Source organism: Gordionus sp. m RMFG-2023, chromosome 2 (assembly GCF_954871325.1).
Source record: "Gordionus sp. m RMFG-2023 chromosome 2, tfGorSpeb1-WG-v2, whole genome shotgun sequence".
In the NCBI taxonomy this organism is placed as follows: Eukaryota; Metazoa; Nematomorpha; class Gordioida; order Chordodea; family Parachordodidae; genus Gordionus; species Gordionus sp. m RMFG-2023.
The window spans coordinates 33005409-33019535 of record NC_088776.1 but is presented as its reverse complement, the minus strand read 5'-3'; the positions used below and the strand labels follow the sequence as shown (position 1 = coordinate 33019535).

The 14127-nt window shown below is 27.4% G+C and overlaps 1 protein-coding gene across 2 annotated transcripts in view; it reads right to left on the bottom strand.

Annotated features, from left to right (window-relative positions):
- Positions 1–13420, bottom strand: part of LOC135925393 (uncharacterized) — a 40607-nt gene extending 27187 nt beyond the window's left edge. Inside the window, exons 1-5 of one of the 2 annotated variants that reach the window (XM_065460684.1) lie at positions 13298–13420; positions 12919–13001; positions 3277–3494; positions 2926–2997; positions 2651–2753 (exon numbers count right to left, since the gene is read on the bottom strand). In XM_065460684.1, coding sequence (XP_065316756.1) covers positions 2651–2753; positions 2926–2997; positions 3277–3494; positions 12919–12970 — 445 coding nt within the window. In that variant the 5' untranslated portion in view covers positions 12971–13001; positions 13298–13420. Of the gene's footprint in view, positions 1–2650; positions 2754–2925; positions 2998–3276; positions 3495–12918; positions 13002–13263 lie in introns of both variants that reach the window. The other variant, XM_065460685.1, reaches the window with a different exon arrangement.
- Between the last annotated feature and the right edge of the window lie 707 nt (positions 13421–14127).

Here is a 14127-nt window from a genome sequence, read left to right as displayed (position 1 = left end):
AAACTATTTTTAATATCGGGAGGGGGGGGGGGGGGATAACTTCACGCTATAATATAAGGTTTAAAATTTGATTTCCGAAATAAATAATAAAGATAAAGCATAATTTGAGGCATCATTAGGAAGAGAAAAAAATTCTCTACCGTTGTAAGTTAAAAAAAAAAATTTGAGTGTTTTTTATTTTTGGCTCCATATATTTAATGGTCAATAGCTGGAGAACGGTAATAGTACAAATCGAGTTTGAAACGGAACAAATCGGGTACAAATCAATCCCGTTTTAAAAATTTAAAAAATCTCAAATTTTGAATATCGGGGGGGGGGGGGGGGGGCTAACTTCACGCTATAATATAAGGTTTAAAATTTGATTTCCGAAATAAATAATGAAGATAAAGCTTAATTTGAGGCATCATTAGGAAGAGAAAAAAATTCTCTACCGTTGTACGTTAAAAAACTTTTATAAAAATAAATTTTGGGTGTATTTTATTTTTGGCGCCATATCTTTAACGGTCAATAGCTGGAAAACGGTAATAGTACAAATCGAGTTTGAAACGGTACAAATTGGGTACAAATCAATCCCGTTTTAAAAATTTGAAAAATCTCACATTTTGAATATCGAGGGGGCTAACTTCACGCTATAATATAAGGTTTAAAATTTGATTTCCGAAATAAATAATGAAGATAAAGCTTAATTTGAGGCATCATTAGGAAGAGAAAAAAATTCTCTATCGTTGTACGTTAAAAAAATTTTTGAGTGTTTTTTATTTTTGGCGCCATATCTTTAACGGTCAATAGCTGGAAAACGGTAATAGTACAAATCAATCCCGTTTTAAAAATTTGAAAAATCTCAAATTGTGAATATCGGGGGGGGGGGCTAACTTCACACTATAATATAAGGTTTAAAATTTGATTTCCGATATAAATAATGAGGATAAAGCTTAATTTGAGGCATCATTAGGAAAAGAAAAAAATTCTCTACCGTTGTACGTTAAAAAATTTAAAAAAAATAAATGTTGAGTGTTTTTTATTTTTGGCGCCATATCTTTATGGGTCAAAAGCTGGAAAACAGTAATAGTACAAATCGAGTTTGAAACGGTACAAATCAATCCCGTTTTCAAAATCTCAAATTTTGAATATCGGGGAGCTAACTTCATGTTATAATATAATTTAAAATTTGATTTCCGAAATAAATAATGAAGATAAAGCCTAATTTGAGGCATCATTAGGAAGAGAAAAAATTTCTCTACCGTTGAACGTTAAAAAATTTTTAAAAAAATAAATTTTGAGTGTTTTTTATTTTTGGGGCCATATCTTTAACGGTCAATAGCTGGAAAACGGTAATAGTACAAATCGAGTTTGAAACGGTACAAATCGGGTACAAATCAATCCCGTTTTAAAAATTTGGAAAATCTCAAATTTTGAATATCGGGGGGGGGGGGCTAACTTCACGCTATAATATAAGGTTTAAAATTTGATTTCCGAAATAAATAATGAAGATAAAGCTTAATTTGAGGCATTATTAGGAAGAGAAAAAAATTCTCTATCGTTGTACGTTAAAAAAATTTTTAAAAAAATAAATTTTGAGTGTTTTTTATTTTTGGCGCCATATTTTTAACAGTCAATAGCTGGAAAACGGTGATGGTAAAAATCGAACTGAAAACGATACAAATCATTCTTTATCGACCTATGCACTTTTTAATTTTAAATTCAAAATTTGGGGGGCTGTCGTGAAGTTGGCCCCCCATATTGTTCTTTGAATATCTCAAAAACGGTGATGGTACAAATCGAACTGAAAACGGTACAAATCGGGTACAAATCATACCAACTGATAAACCATTGAAAATCAAAAATTGTGGCGCCAACTTCACGGACCTCAAAATAACTTTCGAAGTTAATACATCTGTTAGGAGAAATTATTTATAATATGAGAATACAACAAAACCATTTTCAATTTTCTATATATTTTAATCTTTTTAAAAATTAGAAATAATTGGAGTTGGTTATTTTCATAATATTTTTTATGTAGTCGATCATATAGAATAATCGGCCATAGTGACTCAAATTATGTTGGCCCTAATTGTTTTCGTAATCTTTTCAATTTTCATGTCTGCTTCGTTGAAAAGTTAAATATTAAATTAAAAAACAACCCTTATTATAATTCGAATTCCCAGAATGATGTATTGAAAAATCACACCAGCCAAGATTTATGCAAATCAGAGTCGTAGCGAATGGTTAATAAATCTAAATAATAACACGTTTATGGCATAAAGCCAAAGGGGTAATAATGAAAACATTGATAGACTATTTGTGGCCGAGCTGTTTCATTTATGACTAATAAATAATTTTATACGTCTAATTTCAACATTTATGCGAAAAAATAACTAGGTTATTTATAACAAACTAATCCTTTTTTTACATTTTTATGTTTCATTTATAAATATCTATTTAATTTATTATGTTTATGGTATTCAATTGTAAAAAAATAATAATTGAAAAATGAATTGTATTACATTTTTTTAATACTAAAGTCACTGTCTTTAAAACTTAGATGATATTACGAGTTAATCTATGAGTTTTGGAAAATAATGAATTTAAAAAATAATCAAGAGGGGCTTATTAAAAAATGAATTTCATTATGCATCCAAAATCGCATTACTATCTGGCATTTCAAAATCTATGGATTCGTTCATCAAGCAGGAGCATTGCAGGTATTCAATCGTGCAAAGGCACTCGCCATTTACGTAAGACGAGGGATATAACTAAAAAATATAATATTATTTCATTATTAAATAATATTCGTGTCACGGATTTTTCAAGTTCGGTAAAACTAAATTAGAGAAAAATATAGATTCAAATTTAAATTAATGAGCTAAACTGGGTATTATAAACAATAACGATACATAAAAAATTAATGGGATGTGTGAAGCTTACGGTGATATGATACGTGCCAAGGGGTATTTTTTCAAATAATGATTTGACCATGGTTGCATTGTCTGGCATAGACTAGAGATATAATGCATAAATAGGGAATTATCGATATTAAAAAGCATAAAAGTGATTGGTACCACACTTTTTTATTATCATGGAAAAATAAGCGCAACAATAAAAAAAAATGTTCATGACTTTTCGCGAATGTAAAACATTATTTCAGGTTGCAAGGTCCTTAATGTTAATCGGTAAGTGAGTTAGTAACCGAGCCATTTTTTTATAATAAAAATAATAAATGCTCAGTCGCTATATCTACCTAATCCATTAAAATGTATTTGATTTAGAAAATTAAACTTGAACATCGATAATTTGATATTTGAGCTTGCTCTCTTGTTTGTCTCCTAGAACCTCCCTTTTTAAATTTTTATTTTCCGAATTCCAAACACTGAAAAGTTCAAGCTCGAAGTAACGCAATCTATAGTAGAGAGGCGGAGGAGTAAATTCGATCTCTATTTCCCTGGTTTCCAAATCGATCAAAATCATAAATTCCTCGGGATACCATTTGGCGGCGTCTATGATGCATTTTTTTTTAAATTTTATAATCTTGTAGTTTTGAAAATAAAAATACCAACTTAGTCACAGTAAAAACATTAAGACCCAATATAGGCGAACTTTATGAAAAAATATTACTTTTATGGCTGTATCCAAAATCTAAAAAAATATAAATAAATAAATCTTGAAGAAAAAAATAACAAGCTACTTTTAATGTAAAAATAAAGTGTTCTAAATCAGTTTTCGTCATTTATAAAAAAATAATAGAAATTGATAAATTTGAATAAAAATTAATTTATTTGGGTAATTTTTATTAAAAACTAGTAGGTAATATTAAAGTATGTTATTTTTCGTATTTTATTCTCGTTTTTTTTTCTTTATTTTTTTTGTTTTTAGTAAAAAAAATAATGGAAGATTTCGGACATGTTTTATAATTTTATTAATTAGCGAAAATTTATAAAATTTAAAAAATTTGAGGTATTTTTCAAAGTATTTTGGAGCCTAAGAATAATCTGTAATATTATGCGATATAAATAAATACTCTCATCTGGTTCATAACCAATCCAGTTCGAAGAAAGAATTGTAATCGAGGCCCGACCCTAAGTCAAGTAAAATATATGGCCCAGGCCCGGAGTTATATATATAAAAAAAATAATATTAAACGAATGATAATACAAAACCAATTTTAATTTTTATTCATATTACTTTATTTAATAGATTTAATTTTTATTGTCAGGATCGATATATAAAAAATTAAATTTGTGATAAATAATAATTTGAGCCAAGCCCGGTTTAAACTAATTACATTCCAAAAAATGTAACTAGAATTTTTTATTTCAAAATGTAACTAGAATTGCCTTTTTAAAATGTAACTATAACGATTATACGCTAACTGGAGCAGGAATAATACATTCCACTTAACCAACATAATAAACCAGAACAAGATGCTCTAAACTTTTGGAGAAAAGATGAATGAAGCTTCTTAAACCTGATAATTAGCTAGAAAAGTCCCTGTTTATCTGCAAACCTGCAACAGGTACATCTGGCGAAAGAATCTTTTTATCGTTGGGTAATATTTATTTACATCTATACGAAATTTTATTACTAATCTATTCATATCGCTTACCTTGTATTTTGTTAGCATTCAATTTATATAATGTTTTAATATATATTGATAAAAAAAAGGCAATTCTTTAATTGATATTTTTTTATACATCTATTTTCGGAGAAAGCAACGAATGCCCAAATAAATTATATACATATAATGAATAATATATTTCAATAGTTATTAGAAAATGTAGGTTGCCGAGGTAACCGTAAATTTATTAGGTGTTAGCAAACTCGACGGCGTCGTTAACCGCATATAAAAAAATATAATAATAACCACCGATTTCTATTTCGGCGCACAGATGTGTCGATAATTGTATAGAAGACATATGGGCTATGATTAAAAAATATTAATATTCCGTAACAAAAAAAGAAGAGCATAGAACTTAATTTAATTAATTTACAATTTAATATATCAGTGCTGCAAACGTTAATATTTAAAAGTTAATCATTTTTTTAATTATAGCGTTCCACTTTAGTTTCTAATTTATGTATTAGAGATCGGCAAATCCCGGCCTAGCTAAATTAAATATAACGGGCCGGACTGGGCAAAAAATTTAAGGGACCAGAAAATTTATATATAAATATCAGGCATAGTGATCTGCATCGGGCCTAATTTTTCAAGCCCGGCCCGGCCCGTTATATTTAATTTAGCTAGGCCGGGTATAAGCATTTTTGACATTATTTAAAAAATTAGGACTAAGAATAAAAAAAATTGTCGTGAACAAAGTTAGGATAATGGATCAAATATAAGGGGATACAATAAAGGGGTTCAGGCTCGAATATTACAAATAAATCACAAACGTTTACCCTCTATTGCACCGTGTAAACCTGAGGCAACGTCTTAAATATTTTGTTATAAATATTGTTATAATTGATTTACGCGCATTGTATATTGTAAATAACGTATATATTTTATAATAAAGACGTCAATCATGAACATAACATTATTTTTTCTATCAAATATTATATATTTAATTTTCACTTTTTATAAAATGGTTACCTTAGAAATTTAAATTTATTTTTCGTATTTTGATTCGTTATATATCATTCAAATTCTAGTGGATCTATAAATATTTGAAATCTAGTAAAAATAATATTTTATATAATTATTACATTTTTATAAATTTTAAATAATAATACATTTTTTATTTCTAATAATATGATATGTTAACTGAGGTTAACAATGCGCCTTTAGAAGATTTTTGTTATAATAAAATATTTATTAAAAATTTTATCAAATAAATTTATAGCTAAATGACTAGTGATATAAATTTTAGAATACCGGTAGATAGTGAGGATTCTCAATTGAGTGATTCGTCTGATGAAGAATATATACCATGTGACACTGGTAAATTTAGTATTTCTTATGCTATAATAAATATTTTTAGCGGAATCAGATGATTCGGATATTGAAAGCAAGAGACTGACTTAAGACATCCATGATGTCAGGATGACGAAATATATGGAAATCTTCTTTAACTAATGTCCCACGAGTAGCCCCAGATTGGAAAGACAGTTTACTCTTTGCCAATTAAGTTAAAAATCCGATATACTACTTCAAATTTTTGTTGGGAAATATACTTCCTACAATAGTACTACAATCTAATCTATATGCAATTCAAAAAGATATAAGCAAACACCTTAATTTATCGTTAGATGAATTAGAACAATTCATAGGAATTTTGTTCTATATGAGCATTATAAATCTGCCATCGTTTATATTGGACGGCTAATACTAGAATCACGAATGTGTCTTATATTGTCAGTAAAAAGGTGGGAGTTGATAAAATCATGTTTTCACCTAAATGGCAACATGAAAGCATGTCTTTTTGGGACTGAAGGGTATGATGTTCTTCATAAAATAAGACCTATGCTGAAGATCACAAGATATTTTAAAAGAAATTACACTAAGAGAAAATCTATGCGTCGATGAGCAAGTTGTTCCTTTCAAAAGGCAAAGTAGGATGAAACAATACAACCACAAAAAACCTAAAAAGTGGGGTTTTAAATTTTTTTTATTATGTAAAAATGATGGTATTATTTATAACTATGAAGGGGAAGATTCTCCAAGCTGAAGGTATGCCAGATATAGGGGCTTGTGGGAATTCAGTTCTGCGCATGGTTGTCGCAGTCCCATTGCATCAAAATTATAAGTTTTGCTTTGACAATTGATTCTCTAGCATAAACTTACTATATTAGCGCAAAGGGGAATATAATATGTATCAACGGTTAAGGCAAATCGCCTCAAAAATGCGTTTTGCCGACAGATCAAGAGATTAAAAAAAAGGAAGAGGACGTTTTGTTGAAATAAATGGTGATCAATAGAGTCGATTTATCTGTTATCAAATGATTTGACAATCGTTCCGTTTAATGAGCAGCTTTATAGGGGCCCACCCAATATCTGACGTGAAACCGATCGAAAAAAAAGGAAAAGCATTAACATGAAATGTCCAGCCATTGTTAAAAATTACAATAAAAACATGGGTGGAGTGGATTTTATAGATTCCCTACTAGCATTATATAGGATTCATATCAAGTCCCAGAAATGGTATCACCGAGTATCTTTTCATATATTTGACATGATGCTTGCTAATACATGGCTATTATATCGGAAGGATTGTAACCTGCTAAAAATTCCCAGGAAGGAGCAGGAGTCGCTCCTAACTTTTAAAATATCAGTTGCAGAAGTATTGTGTAAAGGAAATTAAAGTATTAATTCAACAACGAGTAATAGACGAATATCGGTGCAATCTGAATATATAAAAGTGTAAAAAAGGTACAGCACAGTGTTTACCAAATTCGGAAATTCAGAAAGACCAATTTGCACATAGGCTGAAGTATAATGACAAAAAGGTCAGGTGCAAATTACCAGGTTGTAAGGACATTACAAAAGTGGCGTCCGACAAATGCGGAGTATCATTATGTTTTACCCCAGCAAATAATTGTTTTACTTTATTTCATAAAAACTGATTTTTTTGCATTTGTATATCATTTTTATACATTATATAATTTTCGAGAATAAAATGAATATATTTTACCCTTATATGTGCGTTGTGTATTCTAGTTAACATACTCCAAAAAAATTAGAAATATTCGAATTCGGGGAAAAAAATTGTTACTTTCTTTAGATATATATATATAGAGTAAAAAAAATGAGTATTATAAATTTTACGCTTTAACTGGTATAGCGTGCAATAGAAAGTTAAGCCTTGTGGCTGTAACCGCTTAAATATGCTACTTGATGACAAAACAAGATCATAACTAGTCGCAAACCATTTTTGGCGTTGTCCAACAAATATATACTCGCTTTTCTGCTTTTCAGCGATGGCAAATTTTGAAGGATAATGTGAATAAATTTACATTAAAATCGTGAAACGCAATGTGAGTGTAAGAAGGAGAATGTAAAGGCCATCATAAATCAAGTTGATGATATTTATGATGCATTAATAAACGTATCCAAAAAAATAATGACCCCAAAGGCTTTACACGCAATTATTTGGCAAAAAATCATAATAATTTTCTTTTCTGGTATCTCTTCTTGTCACTTGGTTTGATATATTATTGCAGGTGAATTTAGTAAACAACATCATGCAAATTATTCAAATAGAAAGGCCGAAATTCCCTCGAAAGTTCCCGGCATTTACATTAGTAGTTTTTGCTAGATGTCTAGCCAACTCTACTTTTTCATGCCCGACTATTCGTAAATTTTTATGAGAACCGATATATTTATTTTCAAAGTTCTGTGTCCGATCCTAACTCACATTTTAGAAATAGATCAGAATTCGATCTAAAAAAATTAAAGAAAAATATTAGGCTTTGTCTTTCGTTATCTCAAATTTTTGTAAACAATATAAACAGACGTGAGTGTCTTTCTTTGCAAATTTTCGTGCATTCTTTTAATTGCCTGCGAAGACAAAGACTTATCCAAAAAAAGTGTGATTTTTTAAGAAGACGAATATAAGCGTCAAAGGGATAATATTTTTTCTATCCATATATAAAGAGAAATCAATTTTACTTGAATGCTCAAGCGACGATTATGCATTAATCTAAAATAGGCTTTTTTAAATTTAAAAATAAAAAAAATTAAACACAAAAAATAAAAATGCAGAAAATGGCTAGATATCTCTTTTCAAAAAAATAAAATATTTATAAATTAATAAATAAGAAATACAAAAATAAAATTTAAAAAAAAGAGATCGAACACCTTCCCAACTTGTAAAAGTTAAATTTTGAATGCACATCTTTTTAGTAATATTTTGATCACATGTTAATAATATTAAAAATCGGTTTGCCAACCAATTAAAATATCTTAAATGGAAAAAAAATCTGGATAAAAATCGATAAGTTTGCATAATAATAATATAAACAAATAGTTAAATGCTAAGTTGGTAGAAATGAATGAACTAGAAGTTAGAGAAAAAAAGAATTAGTTGATATTATAAGATAACTAGATTATCTTAAAAATCAAGTTTCCAGAGGCGTAAAGGATTTAAAAATTTCAAGCAAAGTACAATAAGGAAGAGCCTAGAACCCGGAAAATTCTATTTTTTTGCCGATTTTATTTATTTATTAGCCAGGCCCATAAATTCTAATTGAAAAAATTAATTGAACAATATCCAACTTATTTGATAACGACAAAATTTTCTTTGTTTTAAAAAAAGCCCGTGTCTCTGGCCAAATATTTTAGCCTAACCGAACCCGAATTCTTTATTTAATTTTAGGTTCAAGCTCGGATCTTTATGTTGACTTTTTGGGCTTAATACATTCAACGTTAATAACTAAAATAAATTTAAAAAACAAACTAACTCATTAAATAATTTTTAAACAAACGTGTGGGTAAAATATTTAGGTGCACTATAGAATTGTTTTATTCCCGCTTATCGTAGAACCTTTATTACCTGAAAAATTAATTTGACAGACCTTGCCTAGCTGATCAAATGATTTTATTTGAATATTTTTAAAAAAATTCATAGAAGCAATATATATATATCGATTATTTACCAAATTTAAATTTTTTCTTCATATTTGCCATTGATGTAAATAAGAAATACACTACAAACTAATTCCGAATCCGAATAAAATATATGTATAATAAAATAATTGGCTGTTAAAGGATTTGTAAAAAAAATAAATGAAGTATACGATGTATTAAATAATTTAGTAGTAAAAGAACAAGTCCTGGAATTGATAAATTCTAATACAATTTTACTAAATTTTACCTTTCCTACAAAAAGGACATTTATTTATTTGTTATAAAAAATAAATAAATTCGATTTATTATAGGAATTTTTTTTGGCTTACTTAGCAAATTTCAAACGAGCAATTTTATTTTAACTATTTGTTCATTAATTGATTCTGAGTTCAGCCTTTAACATATTTGATTAATTATTTATTAATATTAAAACGTTTATTATAAAATGGCAATTTTTTAAAAAACTAAGTAAATTATATTTTATTTCCAAATTTTTAAAAATTATTAAATAATTATTCATTTTAAAAAAATGTATAAAAAGCACATTAGTAATCTAGGCATAGGCCAGAGCGATTTATTTTTTCGATAAAATACCTTATGTGCCAAAATAAATATTACAAATAATTAACCTTATACATAATAAAATATATTTAAGAGAATCAATCGCATTTAAGAAGGATTATAACTAGACTTCAAAAACCAAAACAGAAATTTCGTCCAACAAATTTAATTTTCTTTAAATATAAAATTTGCTCTTTCTAGAACAGGAATTAGATAAAAATTTATATCTAAAAATATAATTTATAAATGAAAAGATTAAAGAGTAGCATTGTAACATTTAGGACTGTATAATTTTTAAATATTGGTCAATCAATATAAATATAAAAAAGAATTGACAAATGATAAATTATGATTATTTTGCATATTTTAATAATTCGTGTGACTAAAAATTTTAATGATTGATTAGGCAGACCTACTTTCAATAATCACATTATTCTAGAGTATTTGTTGATAACAGTTTGAAATCGGAAAATTCGGAACTTAAAATTTCCCAGAATCAGCGATTCTAATTTATGTACAATCTGATGATATCCACCCACTCTTATTTCTAGATTATTAAAAAATTTGTTCTTAAAAAATCATATTTTTAGGTGGTTATAAATTTGCAGGAAAACCTTCAGTGTGTAAGGTCTGTTTGATTAGAATATTGCATCTTATATGTCTGACGTCCAATACTAAAGTGCATTGAAGGGAAACCGCCAGATTGGCTTACTAACACTTGGCGCACTCAAGAGAGTAGAAGCTCTTACATTTAATGGCCAAGGTGAAGCCAAATTCCTGATTGCTCAGCTCGAGATCAAGATATTTAGAGGGAATGGTGTTTAAGTATTCATAGCCAGGTCCTTGAGTGAGAGATGCTAGGAGAGTGTGATCGCCAAATAGCAGTTTAAAAAGTAAAAACTATTTGTTTTGTCATCATCTGAACGGATTCAGCATAGTGACCCTTGGTATACATTTATTTTGATGTAATTAACACATTGGTAAAACAAATAAATGAAAATTGTTGGCTAGATTGAGTGATAATCCCAAAGAGGTAGCCAGAGCCACACAGATAATTCAGCTAATGGTCTAACCATGGGCCTTCATCTTATTGTCCACCCCAGTCCGTTAAATTTTTTTGTATGTATATCTATATCCTAATTATTATTTTTCCAATATAAAGACTCTTTCTTTTATAGCTATCATTTCTACAACAAATATTTATAAATAAATTGTGTTTGATATCTGTATTATGCATTTATTTGTATTGTATCAGATCTAAAATAATTCATTTTTTTGTGAATTTATTAAATTTTATTGTAAATTTACTATATATTTTTTTATAGATAAATAAATAGAATAGTATTTTAGTTAGACAGTTCTTAAAATACAAAGAAATAAGCTTATTGAAATATATTTCCAAATAGTTTTCATCAAAAAATTAGCCTAATGTATAATTTTTAATGCCCTGGCAGGTCTATTAAAATTTTTAGAAAAATCAGAGATTTGTGAGGCCCTGCCTAATATTTTAAGTATAGATTGTCTTGCCCAGTTCAAATTTATTTTGCATAAATTGCTTGGCTCATAATTTTTAAAAAAAAAATTCTGGCAAGTGGGCTTGTTTTTGGGTCAGGCCCAGCACTTAAATATTGTTAATTCTTTTTATATCAAAAATCAAAATATATATTTTATTCACTTATAATTGAAAATATATCAAAAAAAGTTTAAAATAAAAATTGGTATACTATTTATAAAGATTACTCTAATTTTAGATCATTTACTATGGGAAATAAGTTTTTATTTTCACCCTCATCAAATTATATCCAAAAAATTAACTCATTGGAAACAGATGCCTAATCAAGTGTCTTCTTTAGTACCCATTCAAAAATCTTGATAATGACACTATGGTTTATACATTTTTATATCTTAAAGGCAAACTAATCATGATATCCAAATAATTATTTAAGGTAATTTCGTTAATGATATATTTAGATTTTTTTCATAAATCTAAAAGATAACTTTGTTAGTAAGTAAATTAGGATGAAGAGCTAAAAATAATTGATTTAGAGTAAAATTAGTACTCTACAATAAATTTTTTTTGGTAGCCCTTAAAATTATCTTATTTTGGCAGCCACTCCCCTATTTGCATGGGCTGACCTAACAACTTTTAAAAGCAATAACTATAAAAATATTTAGTATTAGTACCTTAATAATTTTGTCTAAACAATATTCATGTAAAATTTAGTATATTATTTATAATTATTTTTTAATATGATTGATTATTAATAATTTTTAGTCAAATTAGAATTTTTTGAAATAGTATCTCGATACAAATCAATATTTTGAGCTAAATAATTTTAATGATGAATTCTAAGATTTATTTGGTGTTAAAATAATTTTTAATTTTGAAGATAAAAAAAATTTAGATTTTTGAAGCCATTTTTTTTTACCATTTGTGCAATAACTCTTAATTGTATTATTATTGTATAAAATATTTTGTATTAGCATACAACACATTAAATTTGGAATTTTCAAAAAGCAAAATGCACTTTTATATTTATTTTCACCTGGTTAATGAATGGTAAAATAAAATATGACAAGTGAATAAGGCTAAAATTAAAAAATATTTATTAATGTTTACAGATAGCCAGCACACCATGCCCATTATATATTTTGAAAATTTATGAAAAAGGTCATGAAATTTTTTCCACACTTTCAAAGGTGTGCCCTCTTGTGTTTTCCCATTATACCTTTATGTTATACTATAAAAAATTCAACAAATTCTTGAAAAAATATGAAAAATAAATAGCTAAAAAATTTACCAATTTTAGTCTGATTGGAAGATTCAGACTTGTGATATTTTATTTTATTCATAGTAATATCCTATCATCCTTTATATTGTGATCTGTAGCATAATAAAATATTTTCATATGTAACTATTTTTAATTTTAGTATTTGTAATTAATAAATCCTTATTTTAAAATTTGGGTTAATAGTTATTATGTTGCTTGCAAATAATTTAAATTCCTAACAATTTTAAAAAATGTACATTTAATATAATTAAATTTAATTATAACTTTTGTATGATAAAGTCTATGTCAAATATTTAATGGTAAATCAAAATATTTACAATCTTTATAACTTTTAAAATAAACAAATTTATGAACTTTGAAATAAACAAAAACGAATTTAAATATTAACCCCATTATCAACCACCTTTAAAAGTGTATAAAAATGTGTTTTGAATATAATATAGTTATATGATGAAGCAATAGAATTAAAAATCCATAAATGAATAGAGGCAAAAATATCAAATGATATTAGTAATTTTATATAATTTTTAAGTTTTCAATATCATTTAAAAAGTGTCCAAAAGGTGCTAAAGGAAAAAATCTCTTAAAGTAATGACATATAATGATATATAGACTGACGAAGCATTCATCAAATGAAAACAGCTGGGAAGACCATTTAGATTACCCGTATCATTATTTAAACATTTTAACGAGAGACCAATTTATTCCTATATGTCTGACGCAAATTTTATTAAAGAATTGCCTGATCATCGAGATAACAAGGAGGCAAGTTAATAATTTAATAGTAGTTTTTAACATAAGAATAATACTAAGTGGGTTACCAAAATGGCGTGCCCAGCTGATTTGCATTCAACGACGTTTTCAAATGCATTATTATGAATGCATCGTCAGTCTTAGTATTATTGTATGTCGTTGCTTTAAAGGTATCATATAATGAGACTTGTGAGCCGACAGTCTAAAAACCGACGACGTTCATTTTTCTAAAACGATTGGTTCGGGGTATTAAATTTGCTGCCAAATAAGCAGAGGAACGACGACATCGATATTTTTTGAACTAAAATTATTAATTTATTGAAACAACTTTTAGGAATAAAGCTTATTATGCTAATTTGATTTTATAATAATTTCGAATTAACATCCACTTAAAGATTATATTAGCTATAATAATAAAAATTACTTCTGTGAGCTCAGCTATAGAAAATTCACCTTATAGTTTGA